General features: G+C 40.3%; 1 protein-coding gene across 5 annotated transcripts in view; it reads right to left on the bottom strand.

Annotated features, from left to right (window-relative positions):
• Positions 1-22,611, bottom strand: part of HERC2 (HECT and RLD domain containing E3 ubiquitin protein ligase 2) — a 112,253-nt gene extending 89,642 nt beyond the window's left edge. For 3 of the 5 annotated variants that reach the window (XM_048492510.1, XM_048492511.1, XM_048492513.1), the window contains exons 1-10: positions 22,498-22,611; positions 21,173-21,284; positions 16,602-16,716; positions 13,421-13,558; positions 3,115-3,334; positions 2,587-2,687; positions 1,839-2,022; positions 1,318-1,428; positions 964-1,135; positions 171-344 (exon numbers count right to left, since the gene is read on the bottom strand). In XM_048492510.1, the coding sequence (XP_048348467.1) occupies positions 171-344; positions 964-1,135; positions 1,318-1,428; positions 1,839-2,022; positions 2,587-2,687; positions 3,115-3,334; positions 13,421-13,558; positions 16,602-16,716; positions 21,173-21,244 (1,287 nt within the window). In that variant the 5' untranslated portion in view covers positions 21,245-21,284; positions 22,498-22,611. The remainder of the gene's footprint in view (positions 1-170; positions 345-963; positions 1,136-1,317; positions 1,429-1,838; positions 2,023-2,586; positions 2,688-3,114; positions 3,335-13,420; positions 13,559-16,601; positions 16,717-21,172; positions 21,285-22,497) is intronic. The other 2 variants (XM_048492512.1, XM_048492514.1) reach the window with 2 other exon arrangements.
• Between the last annotated feature and the right edge of the window lie 1,791 nt (positions 22,612-24,402).

Raw genomic sequence — 24,402 nt, 5'->3', positions numbered from 1 at the left:
AAATCATGGAAAAAAATTACTTTGTAACACAGTCTTAAGATCTGTGGTTCTAAACACATAAACAAATCAGAGTTCCGAGATACACAGACCATATTCTTCGCGACTCCCAGAGTGCCTGCTGTTTCATGCTATGTCTTCTATCACAAAAATTCACAACTCATGCACATTACCTTATGAGAGGTAGGTGAGCTGCACTGCGGAGGCATGCAAGGAGTTGCCAGACGATCTAAATGAGCCATAATCACAACGGCTGTTTGTCTTAAATCAATTGCTAGCTCGTTGTCTTGGGGCAGTATTAGGTATCTTAGAAAGTTTTCATTGGGACTCAGAGGGTAGACCAACATCTTAAAAAGATATGAAGAGCATTTCAGGCAAGACTTCCCAAACCACAGTACAGTATAAAGGAAACTTCACATTCTTCCAAAAATGTCCTTCTGTTACATCTCAAAGTTATTAAAGCTACAGCAGCTCACAGCTAGTAACTTCCAGATTAATAATTTTTAAAGTGAAAAAGGCTTCATAACATGATATGATAATTAACAGAACAGCATAAAAAAGTCCGTCTCTGATTAACAGAATAGTTAAGTGAGATGTTTTCAGTTTTCATTTCAACTGGCAATAAAAATGCACATGTTAAGCTAACTCTCTGCACACACGTCCTTCATAATCATGAGGGGAAGAAAGCACAAAAATGCATGATTTAAAGTATATCTTTTCAACCTCACCCTACAGACTTGTTCGCTATTATTCTGGGAACTCAGAAGACAGATGATCAAAGTGCAATGACGATCCATCACACAACATAACCGTTAACAATACAGTAAGCTGCAACTTGCACTGGGTATCACAATCTTCACTTAAGCAAATTTTGTTACAGCTCATCCCATCAACATAATGAAAAAAATCCCCTGCCAGTGTGTTTAGGATCATAGTTTCGATTAATCTCAGTACAGAAGTACACACCTGAATGTCTTCTTCGGTATTGTTCACGTCCTTATTACAAATTATATTTTGAAACCTTTGCAGCAAAGGAAGGAGAGGCGCACTGGTTCCCTGCGCTGATCGTTCATTATCTGTTTCCCTTGTGCCACTGTCCCAGAGTTGAAGCAAAAGCATAACAGCAGATAACATTTGGCTGGGGGGGAAAAATCAGACCAAGGTTGAGTGTGCTGTTGAAGAAATCCTTTTTCAATCTCTGTCATGGACAGCAATCTTAAAGACCCTGCCTCCAAGACTGCAACAATGAGGTGATAAAAACTGGCATGCTGATACTGCCCTAAGCAGACTCAAAAGAGACAGATTTTTTCCACAGTCTACCTTAGCGTGCCTCTCTGGACAGCCAATTCCAGTAGTATAGCAAGTGCCAAGTGCTGATCTTGCAATGGAATGTTTCCTGATCCTTTTGAGCCTGGAGTTCCATGGATGTCTCTAATTTAACAACAGAAAAAAGAAAACAATTAATATCCTATATAAAACCAGTATATAACCCAATGTTGTTGCACAAATCCATCTCAATCATTAGATCAAGTTGACTGTTCTCGCCCAACTTTTTTCAAGAGCAGATTGTTAATTTAACATACTACTCTTTCACATGGATTTGCACTTACAAAATATGGACTCCAGATATTAATCTAAGTTGAGCAATTTAAAACAAGGAAAATACAGAGTTCTTCCATGTTTTTCATTGTCTTTAAAACAACAAACATCTAATTTCATTTTGCTTAGAGGATTATTCAAGCAAACATCATCATACCGAAACTATTGACTGGAATTTATCAATGTGAAACATGAGTTTTGGTCTAAACAACATTCAAGCAATATTTAAAGAAGAAACTTACCCAGTCACAACAGACCTTAGAAATTTAGTTGCTCTCTCCACAACTTCCAGCCACACGGATGATACTGTTCCTTCATCAAAGAGTGATGCTTCTGGCAGTGCTCGAAGGGCATCCAGAGACTCCTGTAATAACTCGCTGCAAAGGTCCGCATCCTCACCTAACGTTAATGTTGTGTGTGTTAGTCCTGTTAGAATATTTAACATTACAGGAGATACAGTACAGCTTAAAATAAAGGCATTTAAACAAAATCGATCTGAGGGTTTGGGTAATGATAAAGCTATATTACTGCTATAATATAGATCAATAAAATGAAAAGAAAAGAAAAACCTGGAGGCCTTAATGCTATTGTCCGTACCAATAAAATGGAGGAAGAAGGGAAGGGAGCCTAACTCAAATCGGATAAGAATAAACCTAAAATTATATTGAACTTGCAAAACCAAGTATGCAGGCAAGCAGCTCAGCTTACCTGCATACAACAAACTGGCATAGCAACTGAAGGGTCTAGCAAAAATGTGCAAATTTGCAGTTTAAAGTCAAACCCCACTGGGTTCTTTGGTTCATAGTCTTAAAGCAGCATCAGCACAAGTCATGACCTCTCAGAGCCATGTCTTCAAAAGAAGTGAATGAGAAACTATTTAATAGAATTCCTATTATAGATCTAAAATAGCTGAAGGGAAACACACAATGGCTATTACTACACTGGCAGACAAATAAGCCCTATCAGATATACAATATCATTCACCTGTACCTGATCTCCAAGCTCTACGTAGGAATGCGAATGCAAATGAAAGGGCCGCTCTGGATCCTACCCGGGCAAGACCTTCTACACCTTTGCCTACAGGCCTGGGGCTGTAACAAATAAGAATCAATTTAAAGAAATACACCTATTTCTTGAATGAAAATATACAATCACTCTCCAGATGTGAGACACCATGTCAGATACGCCAAAAGAACCAAACAATTGTACCAACTCAAGTTTTAGCACCATTTTTTTTTGCTATTGCTACAGTTTGCAAGACGTAAGCAAGGCTAAATAATAGGATGTTTAGGAGGACTGATTCATAGGGTTGCCATTAGTCAGAAGCAACTTGACAGCACATAACATATACATATAAGACACTGATAATCTTGTTGGTACAACATAAAGATTATTAACTGAAGCTGTGCATCGTCACGCTCAGGAGCACCACTAGCGATAAAAGTCATGTTGAGTAAAGGATATGCTGGGGGCAAATAGTTAAAAGAGAGGGAGATTTTCTTGAACACGACTGCATACCTTTTCTTGTCCACCGCAAGCAGGGGGACATTGCTGCTTTTCCATTTAACCTTGACATTATCTTGTAAAACAGTTCTATTTAATGCAATAAAATATCGTTCTAAGATAGCAAGTCTCTGCTTTAGCCTCAGAGCAGACAGAGTTGTGGTGGCAGTTTTTTTGGCTAGAGCTTGCTGCTCCTTCACCAGGACATAAAGGCATTCTTTGAGCTCATTCACATCTGAAAAAAGACACAAAACAAAACAGATTAGTTATCTAAAATATGTAGCAAAATATACACAGCTATCTAAAAACTGAATACAATTGGAGCAACCTGATGTTTTATTTTAAAAAAGGAAAGCATCAATGCCACTATATTCAGTAACATCTGAATACTTGAGATACTGTTCGTTAACACAGTAGTCGATTAGCATGCGCAAGCAACTGAGCCCCGGTATGTCAAACTTCCTTGTGCTGATGTGAGTGAAGGGGAAGTGGCGCATGGCAAACTTCCTTGTATCGCTAAACAAAAAAGTTGTTGTGCTCCTCCTGCATTTGCTCTCGGCTCTCCGCACCAAAAGCAAGAGCGCTTTAGTTGCGCACCTGATGCCACGACAGGACAGAGACGAGGTAAGCTCCCCCATCCATAATGGACCACAGTGTACCATAAAGTTGAAATGAGTGTTGTTACCATGCTTTTTTTTAATGTGCAAAATCAACTTTATAAGGATAAAATTTCCGTACATTTGCATGATAAATTCCAAATACATTGATAACTTTAATTGATTGATACATTGATAACTTTAAGTGACTGTGTTTTACATACACACCTGCACACTTCAATTAGATTTTAAATCACAGGTACATATAGTTAACATTTACCAGGTTCTTTGGTATAGAAAACTGGTGTATAAATATTTTCATGTGTGCTCCATCACACACAAACATATATACACCAACACATTTTCACCATACAGCAAAACTGTCTCAACTCAATCCCTTCTACTACAGACCAAAATTGCCTACAGAAATGCAGAATTTCAGGAGCCACTTTGGGCTACAAGGCATGAAATGAGAAAGTCTGCTGAAACACTCTGAGGCATAGGTGTCAAACTTGCGGCCCTCCAGATGTTATGGTCTACAGTTCACATCAGCCCCTGCCAGCATCATGCTGGCAGGGAATGATGGGAACTGTAGTCCATAACATCTGGAGGGCTGCGAGTTTGACACATGTGCTCTAAGGGATCCAAGTGATTGCCACTCGAGAGCACACTGCAATGCCTATGACCCTGCACCTTGGCCTTGGAGCTGTTTTTAATCTCTAGTGAACAAGAAGCATTGCACTACTAGAGAAGCAAGCAGGACTGTAGGCCAAAGATGCACAGACTTTCCAGCTTCCGTTCAGGTATGATACAAATTCCAACTATTTGTACGATCTGTGTTTTTTCCCCAAAAAGGTATGGGAGATATTGAGGAGTTCACTACTAAGAAACACCCAAACTTTATACTAGAAACAGAAAGCATTTGATTTTGTCTATCATCCCGAACAAAATATATAAGCTAGTATGGACCATGTTGATCAAAACAAAGCAGTCACAATGGTTGAGGGCATTTTATTGTCAAATTTCTGTCCCCTTAAATCTTTCTACTACACTAAGCTTTGATGAGGAAATGTGTCCCAGATGGTACAGTCTGAACCAAACAAAGGTCCCTATGACAAATGTTTTCAATGTAGATTTGCATGTTAAAAAAGCTTCACTCTGCCCTAATCCACTGTAAAGTCTTAAAACAGAATCAAAGAAAAGTATTTTCTCTTTGTGTTTTTTCTTTTTTTTTCTCTGTCTTGTAGCCCACTCATCCTAGATTGAAGAGGTCTAAAACTACACAGCACATTTTTATCACTGATGGACCTTGAACACAGCATTGTAAACACTGCCCACGGACCACATCTGCATTGACAAGCAAGCATTACTTTCATTTTGTGCAGTTATTTTTTAACTTACAAAGCTCCCCTTAAAAGCTACAGAATAGCACCCAAGATTGCAGAGTACACAAACATACCAAATATGCTTGCAACAGAAGTTTGAACACAGAAACACCACAAACAGCTCAATATCGGAATATTAGTACTGCTTCAGAAAGGAAGGCAAAATGAAGGATCACTTTTTCTCCAGGTGGTTTCCAAATGACCAGTCACCACCTTTTAGTTTCTTTCCCCCTCAAGTCGTATTACCTGGGCCATCGGTGTGCATCAAAAGTATCAGTCCACATTAGTCACTCTGTCTTAAATTCAGTATTCCTGACTGCTGTTAGGAAAACTGAAGAACTTGCTAACTGAAACCATGGGAAAACTTCTCATTTGATTGTGAATATCAGCAACAGCTTCAAGCAACTTCATACCTCACAGTCTCAATCCAGAACAGCTGAAATATCAGCAAGTAAGAACCTGATTAACTGATCGTGATTCCTCAACAAGGCTTTATCACTATGAAAATTTTCAACTACAAAAATTCTTCATTTTCCCCAAGGATTTTTCAGGTGACAAACAATTCTGCTCTGGTGCCTCAATATTTCCAAGCCTTATGCATTACACTGTAGGGATGAGCCGCTGATCCAGCAGCACCGTAAGTAGAGCGCTGGAATGCCGGCGCTCCTACGATCTTCTGGTCGCAACCGCTCCCCTGCCCCTCATCCCCCGATGAGTCATAGGTCATGAACTACCTGGCTCACAACCACCAGGTGTCCCAGACAAAGGGACAGTGGGCCCTTGCCCCCAGGTGGGGATTAGACCCAGACGCTGATGCTCCCTCCCGCACGTAGCAGCCAGGTGAGATCATGCATCACATGACGATCTCTCAGTCTCCCGCTCTCCCGGTTTCCCCCGGTCCGCCTTTCTACACGCCCCCATGATAACCCTAATAAAAGGTGCCAGGGGCGAGCACGCGGCAGAGTCGCCCGGATCACGGACCCCCGCGCTCCCGCTGCTGGCGCTCTCCACCAGATGATATCTCCGCGTCTCGTCTCGTTCTTACGCTGACTCCGCGGGCACGACTACATTACACCTCATCTTTCTTCCACTATCAAATGAAGCAAACCCAGTAGGTCAATTTAACCTGAAAGACCACATATTTGCTCTTAATTAATCACAGCTTTTATGAGACGAGCATATGCAACCATCTAATTTGCAAAATTAGGAGGCACATGAGAACAAGGTTTGCCAGGGTTTCTTTCTGTGTTGATGAATAAATTTGATACAGCTCTTTTATAAGAGGCATTTTAAAATACAAAAGGTAACTGTATAAAGGGCTACCTAACAGAACAGAGTCTGCTTACTTGTGGCTGTAACCATAGCGCTTTACTTTGTAAACCAAAGCCCTAGGGAACATACTGTAGCACATGGTCATCTGCATGCCAGCATTTCGTAACACTGAAGCCCATCAGATGCATTTGTTGAGGCCTAGTGTGAACAGCTGCATCGGTGCTAACACCCCTTGCCCTCTCAACACAAGCATACCATCATTTAGAAAGCCTGCTATATATTATACATCCAACAATAACCTTTCTATAATCTCAGGCTTTTAACCGACACCTCTAACATCTGAGTACATCTCATCCCATCTGTTATGTCAACACACTTTCAGCCCCATGCATGCCACACATCACACATACTTAGCTTCAGTCCATTCTCTCATACACTATTGTCCCCCAACACTCATTCATAGTGCAGAATTTAGCGGTGACAGAAGAACTCTTGTTCTAATGCAGTATGACATGCAGTACATAGCATATTCTTGATTTCAAACTAATATCAAAGGTCATCATTCAAATTACAGGCAATTTAATTTTTCTTCCCGATCAAGAATTGTCATTTAGGAGATACGCAAGACTGTTCGGGACTCCTGAAGTCACAATCAATATGCTGATAATGCCGCCTTCCATTTTCCAGCCAGAGCCACAGCTCCAACTTTTACCCAGGACCTGCCTAGCATGGGGAACAAATATGGGCAAGCTTTCCAAAAGCACTAGTTATCAGATCTGTTACCTGTTTGCACCTAGAAGACTCCAGGTTTCATCTCTGCACCACACCATAACAAAGGAGAAAAACTTTTTTTGACACAAATCCACTTGGTTGGAAAATAATGTCTCCTTTTGTCAAATTCACTGTAAGCATCAAAAGAACTTTACAGCCCAATCCAGGGCAGGGTGGAGTTTTGGAAGCCGGACACACTTGTGCCAATGTGGGTGCCCACCCCACTGGCATGAAGGGGTAAACATGCTGGAGGAGAGGACAAACGTGCAAATGGATGAGTGCTGCGCAGCTCTGTGGCACCCAAGAGCCCACCGCCCTTCAGCTCAGCTAACGGATGAGGCCTGCTAACACAGCCCGGGGTGGGCTAGGGACATTCCCAGGGATGAAACCAATTAAACTCAGCTTCTACCAGGCTTCCAGCCTGGGAATACCACTCTCCCTGGTCGCAGACGTATGCCACCAGAAGGTCATTTTGAGCAAAGGTTTTTTTCCCGGTAATCCGGGAGGGGGCATTGTTGTTGTGTTTTGACATTCCTGTGCCACCTGAAACCCCTTCGGAGGCCATGGGGCAATGTGGAGGCGGCACTGCCCTCGACTGCCGTGCACTCTGGATTAGGCTGTTAGGGTTGCTCATGCACTCTTCCCCTTCCTGGGTAAGATAAATTCTCCATAGGAAATCAAAGTTTCAATGAGAAAAAATATGTAATTAGGCAGCAGCTTTTATTGACTATATATGGATACATAAGCAGCACTCAACTTGGACCATGATCCTAAAAGCCATTTACTTGAAAGCAAGAGCCATTGATTTCAGTGGAATTTACTTCTAAGTGCGCTTAGGACTGCAGTCTAAATCCATTAATAGGCTGTACTAGCAACCTAGGGACCTTCTGGATAGGCTGCTTCATGATGGCCTTAAAATATACTATTATAGCTGCGAAGATAATTGCATACAATGTCTCACTGAAGCCACTTCGGTAATTGTTGTAACCACAGTCAGCATTGCTTCTGAAGTGATTTCCTGATACAATTTCTTTAACAGCTACAAGAAACAAGACACTACATAGCCTAAAGACAGCCACCTCCAACCTTGCAAATCAAATACTTCATCAGCTGCTGAGTCACAAGAAATAATACCACTAACAGGTGCATAATGTATTTTTTGCCTTTATTGCATTTGAATTCCTAGGGGCCTGGAAGTTACACAGTCCAGTCCACATCTAATTAGCAATTTAATCTGACAGCAAGGACTTTCTCCAAACTGACTCAGTCAAATTGTCCTTAAGGGCCCCACACACACACTCCAAATTATATGTACACAATGAAAAAAATGCCCAAACCAAAGATCTTCCTTGCTAATCTGAGCAGCAAGTCCTTTTCTAAAAAATGTGAAGTAAGCCATCCTGAAAGTCTCTTTCATTTTTTAAAAAATGATGCAATACATATACTCACAAAACTGATGAAAACGAAATAGTTAGGAGCATGCAGAATAATGCACTTTCAATCCACTTTCAATGCATTTTGAAGCTGGATTTTAATGTGCGGATAAAATCCACTTTCAAACAGTTGTGAAAGTGGCTTGAATCTGCATTATTCTGCATGTGCAGAAGAGGCCATAGAGGTACAAAGTATTATTTTTAATCAGTTCAGGAGTAGAAAGTCACTTCAGCAAAACATTTGAGACTCTGAATGGGAAAAGACTGAAAACTGCTGCAAGAGAGTAGAGAAAAATGTATAGAAGCTAAACAAATACAGTACAGGGCATTCGTCCACACTGGTGTCACTGGAAGGACCAAGTAAAATGGATGTGACTAAAGATGAAGTTCTAGGTCTAACTGATAAAAGCTAACAAGTCACTGGGTACAGACGGCATACGCTTAAGGGTCCTTAGGTAGAGTTATTCTTTTCAATGACCACTGATTTCAAGAACTAAAATGCAAAACTGTAGCTCTCTTAACACTGTGATCTGATATTAATGATGTTTGGGAAACTACAACAGATCTAGTTGATTTATATGGCTATCCAGTTTTATAGAAAGTTCTAGTTATCTGATTATGGGATTATATTGTTTTATTATACTGTGAAAGACCTTGGGCATATGTATGTGAACAGGGTGCATACAAGTATTATCAAGGAATACATTTTATTTATCTCTAACGTTGGCCTCCCTACCAGACGATGGGAAAACAACTAATATGGTGCCAGTTTTAAACAAGGGATGTAGATGGGCAATCTGGAATTGTTAGCCTAAACTCTGTTAGGTAAATGGATCACACAGTTATTCAAGGAAGAATTACTCAGCGTGCAGAAAAACAATCCCTCCTGGAGAAGAGTCACATGGCTTCCATAGTCCTGCCTCATAACATTTTGAAGTTCTTTGTGATTAAGTATGTTGTTTAGGATAATCTTACAGAGATAAAATATTTGCCACCAAATCTTGTAAAGGTGCAGCCATGGGGTGAGGACAGTGGTGGATTTCGCACAGATTCAATATAACAGATATAGGGCGCAATACAAACCATTGGGGGGGGGGGGACTTCAGACAGGTCCCATCCCCCAAATGAGTTTGCCCTGTTTTATTCCCCTCAACCCAGGATTTTTGAAAATCACTAAACCAGCGATCCTTTTGCAAAATCCCTGGTTGGAGCCGCTCCCACACAATCAGCCAGGCAGGAACCACTTTTCCCCCTCCCATCCACTGTCAGATAATATGCACCTGCCTGCCATTCTGTGCAGGTCGCTCAGCACTCAGACTGTCACAAATTAGAAAAATATACAACTAACCTGTAAAATTGCATAGCCAGAGTAGTTCCTACAGGAACAGTGCTTCATAGAGAGACATGTAAGTCATGCGTGGTTCCGGACAGGCCAAATATAATAGGTGCAGGCTATTATATAAACGGGGGGGGGGGGGGGGCTTCACACAGGTCCCGTTCTCAAAACGAGTTTGGCCTGTTTTATTCCCCTCAATCTGGGATTTAAAATAATTGCTAAACCAGTGATCCTTGTGCAAAATCCTGGGTTGGAGGTGCTCCTGCATGAACACAACAGGCAGAAGACACTTTATTTCCCTCCCTTCCACCTGTCTATTTTAGGTTCCATGCCATCCAGTGTCAGGGAAAATCCGCCCATCTGCCATTCTGTCACCCAGCAAGTTGTGAACAGATTCTCTGAGAGCCCAACAACGTACAAAGTCCCCCGAGCATGTTTTCTCCCCATCACAGCAAGTATGACCGATCCACAGCAACATGTTCATTACTGCACCCTACCATTACAGGGAGATCCCTTTTTCTTTTTTTATTTTGAGTGTTGCACATGTGCAGCTTTGCAGGTGCAGCAAATCATACTGTGGGACAAGTGGCATGGCTGCAGGGGTTCATTTCTGAATGCCTGCACAGCTATGCACGTGTTGCAGGAAAGTTTTTAATAGAGAAATGTCTCAATGCAAAGGCGCAAAAGCAAACTGGATTGGTTCCATGGGCTCCAATAGCCGGCTGCATGGCATGAATGTGAACAGGAAAAAGGAAAATGGGTTCCTTTATAACGACTGCAACCTGTTATATGTTATCTGTGTGGAATCCACCAGTTTATCTCATGGATTAGTAAACAGATAATCAACAGAATGCAGAAGGTTGTAATAAATGTCTACAATGTAGAAGAGTTAGCAGTGGAGGTTCCCTGGAACTGGTGTTAGCACGAGTGATATTATTTCTTCCTATAGATCTGATGAGGGAAAACAGTGAGCTGACCAAGTGTGAAGACGACACCAGATTTTTAGAATGGTGAAAAATAAGATAGCAAAATGTCCCACTAGGATCTCTACAGACTCAGTTCACCGACAACAAAATAGAAAATGAGATGCTGTATAAGCAACTGCATACTGAAACAAAAATGCTGTGGTTACATATAGACTCGACAGGATCTGACCTAGTATTAAGATGGACATTTCAACAAAAATGTTGACTTACTGTGCTGCAGCAGCAAAAAAAGGTGGATTCTACATTAGGAATTATCAGGAAAGGAACTGAAGACAAGTTTGGCAATATAGTAATGTCTTCTATCGATTTACACTGTAGTCCAAATATGTGTTTATATTTGGACTACAGTGGTTTACAACATTCATGACATTTTTTAGGCAACTATGTTTAGAGGGTGGTTCGCCATTGCCTTCCCCGGTAATCTACACTTTACCCCAGCAATCTGGGTACTCATTTTACTGACCTTGGAAGGATGGAAAGTTGAGTCAACCTTGTACCAGTTACCTGAAACTGACTTCCCTTGGGATCGAACTCAGGTTACACACAGAATTTAAACGGCAGAACTGCGGCTTACCATTCTGCATTACAGGTTCCTAGTCACTAACTTAGATGGCTTTAAAAGGATAAGACAAATTCATGCAGGACAGATCCATCAGTCACCCTAATGGCTAAATGGAACCTACAAGTGCAGAGACTATATGGGTGCCTCTGACTATCAACTGCTGATGGGCAACTACAGGGGGATGTTTTGGCCTTCGATCCACACTGTAGACCTTCTGAAAACTTCTCACTGACCATTATGTCAAGAAGGATACTATAAAAAGCTTTCGTTCTGATACAGCAAAGCTAAACTTATGCTGCTTACTTATGTTAGTCACCTAAGAGCTTTAAATTCTACCAGATATGTGCATATTGTTGAAAGGATGTCTAACTCTCCTAATTTCAGGTGCTTTTAAATCTCTGGAGAAATCAAATGCAAACTTCAAATAAGCTTTTGAAACCTTCCATACCACAGATGCAAGAAAGCATTAAGATTTACACTACCATATTTCACACAAAAACAAGCATGGTGATCCCCTGCCTTTAATCAGCAGCTGCAATTATCAACATGGTCTGATCATCTCAAAGTTTCTACCCAATGAGCAAAGGCAATTCATGTATTTCTCAAGTGTATATCTTGTATTCATAATTCAAGTGTCATTAAACTAAACTTACGTGTTCATCATGTGCTCATCATACGATCAGGTCTTGTGACTATGCTCTTCGGGGTAGAGCATTCAGGAAATACAAGCACACTAGATTCCAGTTCAAAACAAATCCTAACCAACCTAATGATGTGAATTTTCAGCTCAGTAACTAGATTTTTCTTACATATATATACACCGGACATCTCTAAGCATTACCATAATCCAGTTTTGTACAACCCTTCCCCAGCATACTCTACTACCTATTTCCTGGCCTCTTGCTTCAAAATGTCCATCCAGAAGTGTGACAAATGGTTTAGGACCAATGAAGTCAGAATGCTGTTTTACAGAAGATAGTCCTATTAATAATGTGAACAAACAGTGGAATGTCCAGAAGGGTCACTATGGCTCTACAGAATGAACACTGTGATGTCTGAATGAGAAAAGGATTTCTACAAGTACGAAGAGGACTAGCTAGGGAGCCAGAATCAATCAAGGCTCTCGAGCACAGGTACGCTGCTGATATGCAATCAAAGGTGACAATGGTCATCATAATACACGTAGCAAATACAGCACATGGCACTTTGAAAAAGTGGTATTTGAGCTGATTTATAACCAGCAGCATGCCACCTCAATCCTGAAAAATATTTGTGACAGTAAGCAGTTCCCATCTGCTTCCAACTAAAACTGTTCGTGGCATCAGAGTGAGAGGGTACAGCAGCCAGTGTGCCTAAATCTAGCTTAGCTGGGATTCCTCTCTACAATGAACAAGTTCATTTAATTTTAATTACAAATGTTGTCTTTTCATTCCTGCAGACCACTTTTGGCTGCAAGGCAAGACAAAAATTTTAAAAATACAAAATGCCTGTCAACACTCTTAAGCCAGTGATATCAAACATGTTAATTGAACCACCAAAACCACCCTTCCCCAATACAGCCCAATACCAATGTTATGGGCTTGGTTTTGTTAACTACACAGGTGAGGCTATCCTACAAACCTACACCCAAAGGAGATACCATGCACCTCACTCCCCGCTTCATCTGCAAGTCTTTGTACACAATCCTCATAGCTCTCAACTCTTCTGTACAGCAGCAAGACCTGATCCTCAAATACATAATCTAACACTTCTACAGAAACAGAGGACCATACTGAGAAATGTATCTGGTACAGCACTGCACAACACAAAGCAAAGGTCCAGTAACAACTTAAAAATGAACAATATTTATTTCAACATCAGCTTTCATGAGTCACAAGCTCACTTCTTCAGACATGTGATCAACATGGCTACCTTCTCACAAAGTAATATAAAACTGTATTCCATAACAAGAAAATCTAAAAAAAATAACCATTGTATTACCTGGCTGCCTGCCCCAAACCCAGCTTTCAACAATTGATTTGGCTTTATAGGTAGGCAATGGAGTATCCTCTTCATCTTTTCTCTCTTTGTCATTCTGTTCTTCTTTTTTTGATCCAGTCTGCCCTTCAGTGCTTTCATCTACAGAACAAATTCAGCCATGTAAACTGTTGTTTATGTAAAGCAAGCTTTTTTGCATCGAAGAATTTCTTACCCCCAGTACTGAAAAGGTCATTCTGTGTCCTCAGATACCCTCAAAGAAGGGGGAGGGGAAAAGGAGAAAAAAGACACTAACTTTGCTGCCACATCTCCTGTTTCACTGAGGAACTCCCTGACCCCTTCTACTTACAAATCTGTAACATGGTTAAGCCATGTTCTGAAAGCCAAAAGATCTGTGTAATCTGCAAACTACTTTTAGAACTAGTGGCAAAATCAATAGGAATCTGTGATATAATGTGAGGTGGAGGGCAAAAACAAAAGATAAAACCTAGCATTGACTACTATGAGTACCTTGAAATAGCTTACCTTTTCAGATCTCTGTTAAGAGTAAATAACTGCACATTAGGATAAGTTTAGATTGTGATGGAAGTATTAATATCACTAATATCCACTAGATTAGAAGTGGGTTATTATTATATTATCAAAGCATCCACTAGGTTCGAAAATCCCACCCATAAAGAAATTCGACCACATGAAGAAACAAACTATAACAATGAACAACAATACACATGTAATTAGCGAAGGTAAAAAAGTATTTGATATTTAAACAAGATTAAGTAGCAGCTCCCTATTAGGGCCAAATATTATTTACAGCAAGTTTTATTCCTGATTAGAACCTCCACGTTTCCTCAGGGCCAGAGATTTCTATTACTCTTTCAAACTGCAACAGTGTACAACAATTTTTGGTGTAGAATTGCAACAATGTACACCAAAGTTTTGGTGACTGATATCTCAGCCTTTAGCTTTATAAACACCTTTTCTGTCTACAAAAGAGCAAACTTATCCAGATTCTGAAAGATCTAGTAAGCTTGCTATAGTTAGAATAAAATTATATTGTCGGAGTCCAGAGATTATTCTTTTCAGCTAAATCAAATTGAAATTAGTGTTATTCCTAGTTTATGAGACATGAGGTTTTTTACTACTGATCCATCAGTCCATAAATTTATATGGCTGGCATTAAATTTTACGTAGTTCACAGAGATTAAGCATCTCAATATCTATGCAAGATTATATACAGAGTTGGATTACATAAACTGGATTAGAGCAGGGGTGCCCAACATGGGTGGGTGCCCACCAATACCTTTCCTGGCATCAACCAAGTATTTTTGGGCAGGGCCAGGTGGGGCTTTTGCCCAGCAAGGCTTCTGCTTAGCCACTGGAGATTGATTGACCATGCAAAACTTCAATAACTTTGCTTTGGCACTAGCTGCCACTACAAGGACTTCGCCATGTAACTGAAGACAGGATATGATTGGTTCCACCTTCTGTAACAGTCATTTTATGGGAGCTATTTTTTGCCAGAATTTCAAAGGTGGCTGCAGGGTCAAAAAGATGGGGGTTATTGGGATTTTTGCTGCTTTCAGTCACCTTCTGCAGACTTCCATATCATATCAAGCACTGGGGGCCTCTAAATCAGAGAAGCAGCATTTAAGAGGGCACCAGGGGTTATAGCAGGAGGGAGGTGGAACTCAGTTCCACTACAGATTGTCGGTCCAATCCTTACTTTTATTTAAAGTAATCAATAAGTTAAACAAATGAAAATCTCAAAATACATCATTTTCCTTTGTTCTGTATTTCCCTGCTTCCCTCTCTCTCTATATATAAAAAACCTTCTGCAATCAGTATTAATATAACCATTTTTCACATTTATATGTAACATGAACCTTTTCAGTGAGACAAAATTTATCAATACACAAGGCACAGAACCACCATTAAAACAGAAATAAAAAGATCAAGATCTGACTGCAATTTAGCAGTAAAAGACAAATTAAAAGGTCATTATACAAAGAGGCTGACAGAGCGTGCAGAAAAAATTAAGTTGGGTTTAAGCCCTTTCATGAATGGAGCCACCTGGAGCAGATATCTGGAGAGAGGGATCATAAACGTGCAAGGCGTCCCCCTTTGCTCTCCCTTTGCTCCCTTATTTTTACAACTCCTAGGGAGGAGTCCGGCTGTTTCCTCTTTTTGGGGAGGTTTTTAATGAACTGGGTTATGGGACGCCTGTTATTATTGTTTTGACCGCTGTTTTAATGGATTTTAGTAAATGTGGTCACTATTGTGATCCTTGTTATACCTTGTATATATATTGACACTGTTGTGCACCGCCCAGAGCCCCTTGGGGATGGGGCGGTCTACAAATCTAAATAAGAAAGAAAGAAAGAAAGAAAGAAAGAAAGAAAGAAAGAAAGAAAGAAAGAAAGAAAGAAAGAAAGAAAGAAAGAAAGAAAGAAAGAAAGAAAGAAAGAAAGAAAGAAAGAAAGAAAGAAAGAAAGAAAGAAAGAAAGAAAGAAAGAAAGAAAGAAAGAAAGAAAGAAAGAAAGAGAGAGAGAAAGAAAGAAAGAGAGAGAGAGAGAAAGAGAGAGAGAGAGAGAGAAAAAGAGAGAGAAAGAAAGAAAGAAAGAAAGAAAGAAAGAAAGAAAGAAAGAAAGAAAGAAAGAAAGAAAGAAAGAAAGAAAGAAAGAAAGAAAGAAAGAAAGAAAGAGGATCCCACTAACACACATCCTTTCCTCTTTCTTTTCCAGTTCTTGGAAAATTCATTGCTGAAGGTTGGGGACCTCCCAGAACACCACCTTCCTGGAGCAGCAGTGGCCTAGTGGTTAAGAGCAGGTGTACTCTAATCTGGAGGTACCGGGTTTGATTCCCCACTCTGCCACCTGAGCTGTGGAGGCTTAGCTGGGGAATTCAGATTCGCCTGTACACTCCAACACACGCCAGCTGGGTGATCTTGGGCTAGTCACAGTCGGGGGCAACAGATGGAAAGAGCAGGCAACAAAACACTTCTATGAATTTGCTCCACTTGCAAGGAAGTGAATCCAAGCCAGTAAACTGTAAATCATACAGAATCCCCTGTATTCATTAACCCTCAAGGAAAAATTAGACTCACTTGTATGTGCTGTACTAAACAATTCCTTCATTACTATAAACTTCCACTCTATAACTGAGGTAGAGAGAAAAAGAAGCCTACCTTTCCGTGGAGAACCTTCACCACTTTGGGATATTTCTGAGCCAATATACACAATTTCACCATCTTTCACCATTTCGTTCCACAAGCCACAGAGTCCATCCCGTGTAAAAGCAAGCTTTTTGAAGGGAAGAAAATAACAACCACAATGAGTTATGATGTTCTGCTCCTTGAGTACCACAAAAATATTTTTATTCTCCAGCCCTCCAGTTGCAAAGCACCTGCTGAAATTCACCAACTATGCAATTATGTAATCTGGCACCTTAAACTGGCATCCAACAAACTGGACAACCTGTGCTCTGATAAGCTCAGCAACATGTAGAATTTAAAAATAAACATATTACCCCATGATGCAGCAGAAATGAAGGCCTAGTTTTCGCAAACAGCAGTACAGTTATTACTGTGTCTGGACTATATTATTTCAGATGGAAGGATTACATGACCATGCCTGCACAAACCTGGCTCAGATCTTGAAGCCATCTCTAAAACTGAAAAGCCAATATCAAGATACTATTCAAAATGAACTGACAAACATATAATACATCTCACTAAAACAAACTCTTACTTGATGCTGATTATTTGTTTCACTGAAAGAGCCATAAAAAGCTTCCTGTTTATTTTTAAAAAGCGCTTATATACACGTGTGTATTTTTAGATACTTCTGCAAAGACCTGAATGAGACTACATTTCTTCCCTTCCTTACTGTTCCCTATGAAGGCTGAATCCAGCATGTGGATTCCACAAGTTGAAGGAGTTCTACCCGTGGAGCACAACTTTTTGGCTCCCATGCAAGCTCAACCACACCTGAAGTTCCGTTCCTGGTATTCTTGAACCCCATAGACTATAATATAAGCATGCCTAGTAAGAAAGGGATGAGAAAGAAGTATAATCTAGGGCTGCAACCCCTAAACATAATCTACTTCACAGGGTGCTATGAGGATAAAATGAAGGAAAGGAGAACAATGCAAGTTGCTCTGAGTTCCCCAGTGGGAAGAAAGGCAGGGGACAAATGAAATAAATATTGCACAAACACTGACACAAATAAAATCATGCATCTAGACTCAATGGGACATACTTCAGAATATAAATGCATGGGATTAAGTTAATTAAAAGAGGGCATGCGAGGGAACTGCCCTGACCTGGATAGCCCAGGCTAGACTGATTTCAGAAGCTAAGCAGGGTCAGCCATGGCAACTTTTTGGATGGAAGACCTCCAAGGAACACCAGGACCATAATGTGGACACAGGCAAAATGGCAAACCAGCTCAGTTAGTCTCTTGCCTTGAAAATCTCACCAGAGGTCACCTTAAGTCAGATGTGACTTGACGGCAAAAAATAAATTAAAGGAATTACAATATTGTAGAACTAGAAAAAGAATCAATAAAGTACATTAACTGTGGTTTAAATGTTATATTTGAGCATGTTCAAAACTGTATGGTAGCTTTTGGAATTTTTAATGTAAAACTTTAAATATAATGAACAATAGTATGAACTTCCCTTAGCTATTTAAATTTTAGGCACTGAAAACACTCAGCTCACTGAACAACTGTGTATGATATATCAGTTTTGTCCATTCACTTTTACCAACGAAACAAAACTCTCTGGCATACTGAGGCAGCAGGTTCATTATCTGCAAACACTTCTGCATTGCTTGTTAGATTCAGCTCAAATGAATGCAAACTTAAGAACAAAGAAGAGGCCTGCTCAGCCAGATCAGTGGCCCACCTAGTCCAGCATCCTGTCCTCACACAGTGGCCACACAGTTTCTGTGATATTGGAGGTTTCTTTTAATCACCAACAACATAAGAACTTGATTCAGAATCTCTTGAACCATATTCTAAGATTGTACTACTAAGAAGTGAAGCGCAACAAAAAGAAATAAAGCCATGTTCCCTGTCTTAGCTAGAAATGTTGAAAAAACCCCAGTACAGATTGTTTTGATTTCACTTGAAATCCAAGATGGAATAAAAACTTTAGCTTTACTTCTATTTGATCTTCATATTTAAATGAAATTAATTCATATTTGGATTTTTGGCTTGGATTATTATTTGCATTTTTGTTTTATTTTATAACCTCTCCCTTTTAAATAAAACAGGGTTTGCATACAAATGCATATACAGTTCCTTAAAATAAACATTTGAACAAAGTTAATTACAATTTTGAAGCTGCCCAGTTTGCTTCATTTTATATTGGTATCCATTCACTACACTGCAATACTTAATAAAATCAGTGATTTCTTAATGAAAATTTAATTAGACACTCATCTGATCAGCCATGGTGAATCAAAAGTCTGATACCGTTGGGCACTAGAATCTGCACATGGAACTCTTGTTCTCTTAATGTTAGGTTTAGTTCACACGTGAAGCAGCTGTCTGCCAATGAGGAAGTCAAGGAGGCAGAAACCCCAAGATGTAAAATCTGACTGCTTTGCTTAAGCAGAAATTCCCAATATGAAGATTGAAGGGGGAAATGACTCTTAAAGACCTTTGGAAAACTGTTTACTCAGTTCATATTTGGATAACTATTGACATTTACATTGACCACGGACAAAATGTACAAGAAAGATGCATAAGATTAACATCAATATTTGGAAGATCGTATCAAATATGCTTGTTGGTTAAATTGTCTGAGTTGGTTAAATTGAGCAATTGAGTAATCTCTGTGAGATTTGTGATTTTATGTATTTCTAGCTGGATGCTCAATTATTTTAAAATAACATTTATTAGGAAAGACATAATTTCCAGCATCTACATCCACTCTGGCAATGTGTATAGATTTTAATACCACCAAATAACATTTTTTTAGCTGGTGGATTACTATTTACCAAAATACAGGTCTGGTTCTTACACCATTCCATAATAACACAGACTGTGGCCCAAACACCTTTCACAGCAATTAAATGGTGTTTTTCAACAAATAATTATCAAAAAAATTACATAACCATACAAAAATAGTAGATTCTGGGGTGAAAGAAGGTAAGACAGATGAGTCATATTAAATGTAGAACGGTAAAGGAGACTCCAGAAAGCTGCACAAAAACATCACAAGTATGAAAGCAGCTTCGATTTCTTTTAATCTAAAATATAAAACACTTTGACTAACTTCTCCATGTACTACAGCTACAAGCAAAATTTTAGCAGAAAGCTGGCAAAACAACTGAATGGTTGTCAGGTGATATATTTCATTCTAGCATTATTCAACACAAACATAATACAATACAAACCCACTGTCTTGTCCATACTGTTATGAAACTTTTGAATCACAAAAATCACAACTATTCATGGATGGCTAAGTTATACCTTGTCACCATCATGATACAATCAACTGAGACAGCAAAATGATAAGATAAGGTTTCCGAAAGTTATGTACAGAAAAATATCAGTGCAAGACAATTCTGGTAGTATTCAGCATACAGAAGGTATCTTTATAGAAATGTATTAATGACAAGTTGTACCATACCAAATATCAACATTTTAACTAAATATCAACCTTCAGTCCTTACTGCATGCCACCACCTGATACACTTCAGGAAAAAGCCCGTAACATTCAAGGTGTTTCATTAAAGAGAACTATATTTGTACATTTTAGAACACTTCAACAACATGTTGATTTTTCTCTATTTTCATCGGCATTTGTATACTATAAAATTTTAATGAATTTCTAATACAATAAACACAACACCAGAAACTATATGATAAGGGGTCTGTGGACCAGGTCTCATGACTTTGGACTTGGAGATCAGTATGTTTAGCTTGGAGGGGAGATGACTGAAAGATGATATGATAGCCATTATCAAGTATCTGACAGGTGGTCATATGGAGGATGGTGCAGAGTTGTTTTCTGTTGTCCCACAAGGTCAAGCCAGAACCATTGGGTTTGAAATTAAACCATAAGAGTTTTCAGCTAACTATTATTAAGAACTTCCTGACAGAGCAGTTCCTCAACGGAACAAGATTCCTCAGGAGGTGAACTTTCTTTCTCTGGAGGTTTTTGAGCAGGCTAGAGGTTCATCTAAGAAAGTGATGAGCCAGCGCTCAGGTCTCATGGCCCTTTTTTTGCCTTCCTCGGAACACAGAGCAGAGGCCACCGTGGGAGTGTACGAGAGGGTAGTTGTGAATTTCCCACTTTGTACAGGGGGTTGGACTAGATGATCCTTGAGGTCCCTTCCAGCTCTATTCTTCTATGTTTATCTATCTATTCTAATGCATTGCCACTAGTGTAATGGCTATAATTTGGAATAAAATAGGTGTTCCATTACTAGATCAAGTCAGCAATAGACCAAAGATAATTATAGTTCTCTTCCAGGAATTATCATAGGATACTGTCTAAATATGAGATAGGATGCTTAATAGAACATTCAATGTAATTCAATACGACTTTGAATAAAGTACTCTTGTTTCACAACTATGTTTTCATCTTTGTTGAACAATTGTATCATCAGTAGGTTTGCAAACTACTTATCAATATTAATTCTCTAATCACATTCGTTTATTAGTAAACAAGCTGTATTTAAGTGTAGCTTGCATTACACTACAATGCACCATATTATTGTCCTAGATACTGAAATCAACTTACCTGCAAGTCTGTCTTTAGCCATTTGGAGTCAAATCTAGGCTGAGCAGCCAAAGAAAAAGATTCAGAAGTCATCTTCGCTTTCCCAGACAGCTTTTTCAGCTAGCTAGACAACCTATCACAAATATTAAAGGTGACATTAGAATCTACAAGTGATTTTCTTCCCACTGATGGTTTCCACCTTATCTAAAATCCATTCACGGAAGAAGCCATTACAGCAGTCCACACCATACACCTACTCATTGTTTGCAAGCTGGTAAACAACAGCATTAATATAGCTATTTAATCCACACTCATCTCCTCCCAAAAGAGCTGAAACTAAAAATATTCCACTTAGTTGAACCGCCCCTTTAGCAAATGACCCTTCAGTGCTATCCTTCAGATTGTTATTGGTGCATGAAATAAATAATTGATTGATGCTTATGCAAGTCGACTAATCTAAACCATTTACCCCACTTCACCCTGAAAAACAATTATGGGAAAGGAGGTGGGAGAGAGTGAAATAGCTTACTCTTGAAAAGAGTTCCACATGCCTTCTCCAGTCCCACCAATCTAACTCCATGAGGAGAAAAATATATTCTTACCACTCAGACTTAAATTTGTTTCAAGCTGCAAAAATCTCTTTCTGCTCATTAGCAACTAAAAATAAATGGAGGAAAGGAAATAGATTTGCAATCCTGGGCATCAATTTGCAAGGCCAAAATCTCAACAGAATGGGGAGGGGGGAGTCACGACTAGAAAAACCACTTTGCATCAAAGATATCCTCCACTGGCATAGAACGAAAGAGCTTCTATGCAAGCACCAAGTCCTCTGAAGCTCCAAACATAAAACATCTTCCTCCCCGTCAAAAGCAGAAAGGAAGCAAGTTTTCCCACATCGCCCCCGCATCCCTAAGCCCTGAAATAAAACATTCCCTGAAATAAAACATTCCCAAACGTGCAGTCTTGGCCTTCCCCCCTTTAAAAAAGGGGGCAAACAACGAAGACTCATTAGGAAGAGAAATCTTGGCTCAGATCTGCCCCCCTCCACCAAACCATTTTCCTAAGCGGGGGAGGGAGCTCACAATGCACGCACACAAACACACAAGGCTTGTTTCCAGCAAGGAGCCTGGTCCCCGCCCCTCACATTTGCCCCCCATCAGAGAGGAACATGCGCCCCTGAAGAGAGGCCCAGCTCCCCCTCCTCCCCTGAAGGCTCCGGGGGAGCATCTGGCAGGTCTTTGGGGCCTCCAGCCCCTTCCTCGGCTCTGGAGCCAGTGGGGGCCACCACCTCCGCTTCCTCCCCCCCTCCGGATGAGACTACTGCAGAGGGTCTCCGGGTTACTCACCCAGCCTGCTCCCCTTGACCCGCGAGGGGAGGGCGGCAATGGCCGCAGCTGCAACCTGTCAGCCGCCCTCCAGCTAATCCCCCACCCCCAATTCCCGGCCACACCGGATAGAGGTGGAACACTTCTGTCCCCTCCGGGCCAATCAAAACGCGGGAGTCGATGGCGGCTCCACCAATCCAAAGCTAGGAGGAGGAGGAGGAGGCGGGCTCTTGCTTCCCCTCCTCTCGGAGGAATCATAGAGAGAAGCCGGCAAGAGAAGACCATAAGGTTCAGCCTTATGCGGTCTTTGGTGCTCCGCTGGGAGTCAAGGGTGAGTGTGTGGAAATGCTATCCCAGTGTGGCAGCAAACTAAAACTGGAGACTGGTGGCACCTTAGGAGCTAAAAAAATGTTTTGGTCAATCAGAGCTCATTTTATCAAGTGCATGAAATGTATGTCTTTTATGCTAACCAAAGAAAGGCGGGTTGTAGAAAGTCAGGCATGTCCATTCCATTAACAGCCTTGTTTTCTAAATGGAGTTGGTTTGAAATATCACTTGGATATTATCATAATTCTGCTATTTTATATCAGAGTAATTAATAGAGTGAATGAGACCCTTTTTTAAAAATGTAATGGTTCCTATGGGAAGAAACATTGAGAATAGAGGTGGTCTAGATTCTGAGAGATCCTAATCTGTATGCTTGTTTTTGAAGTTTCTGATTTTTTTTCCAGCAGAAAAGTTTACAACTAAGAAAAGAATACCAAAGGACAAGAGCTTGTCCTTCTTCCAAACAGGAAAACAAAAATAGATTAATTCTAAGCTGCCATGAACCATGAGAAAGGGTAGGGTATAAATGTGAACTACATACATTATTTGTACTATTCTGAATGTAAAGGGGTTTTTTAATGAAGAGTTTTGAAGGGGGGCATCATTGACCTCAGTATTGCTTCATACTGATGTCCCTGGCATAAAATATTTTGAAAAGCCTCGGCAGTGGTTCACAAAACGTATAGTGTAGGTTTGTTCTGGTGAAGTATCTTTGTCTTCAGGGGGCTTGCAAATATTTTAAATCAATAATAAAGTATGTCATGCATACAAACATATTTTAAAATACAGCGTCAGTAAAAAGATTAGCAGTGCAACCCTAAGCAGAGTTATACCCTGGTGCAAATGGGTTAGGACTGCACTTTAAATACCCTGGTGCAAGTGGGTTAGGACTGCACTTTAAATAACGGGCAACCCAATCCAGATGGAGCAATAGACTGTGGGACTGGTGCTGGACTGCACCAATGTGTTTGCTCTCTCCCCCTGATGTAAAGGGCACCCATCTGAGCACAACACAGCTCCATGGCAACAAAACGTGAAAGTGGGTGCTACTGTGGATCAACACAGACATCCAAGTGGACTCGGGGGGGGGGGGGGGTTAGTCAGCTCCCACTGGTGTTCCAGCCTGGGAATGCCATCCTCCAAGCCTGCAGACTTATGTCACATTTTTGTGTGGCATAAGCCTGTTTCAGGTATCGCACAATTCAGGCAGTAGAAGGGTTTTCAAATTACACTCCTCTTTCCACCACTCAAAGCTCCTTTGAAGGTGGTGCGGTGGCACCTTTACCATGCCATTCCTCGCCGCCACAGCACTCACTTCCCAACCTGGATGCCTGGTAGAAGTGTCATTAAATAGATCTGAATAGGATTCTGATGCCAGTAAAAGGTACCAAAAAGCAGCCACAGCATCAATGAAAATATTCTTTTATGTCTAAAAGGCCTTGAAAATGTAGAACAAAAGGTTTTGCCCATGTCTAAAGTTCAACAAAGCAGGCAATAGGTAAACAGAAGGGGACAGAATGCCACAGGCAAGGCAAAAATAGAGTAAACAAATACCTCCCTTCTGAAGATGGGGAACCCAGTACAGCATTTCTCAATAGG

This window comes from Sphaerodactylus townsendi, linkage group LG04 (genome assembly GCF_021028975.2).
Source record: "Sphaerodactylus townsendi isolate TG3544 linkage group LG04, MPM_Stown_v2.3, whole genome shotgun sequence".
In the NCBI taxonomy this organism is placed as follows: Eukaryota; Metazoa; Chordata; class Lepidosauria; order Squamata; family Sphaerodactylidae; genus Sphaerodactylus; species Sphaerodactylus townsendi.
The sequence above is the reverse complement of the archived record's forward strand: the minus strand, read 5'-3'. Positions and strand labels throughout refer to the sequence as shown.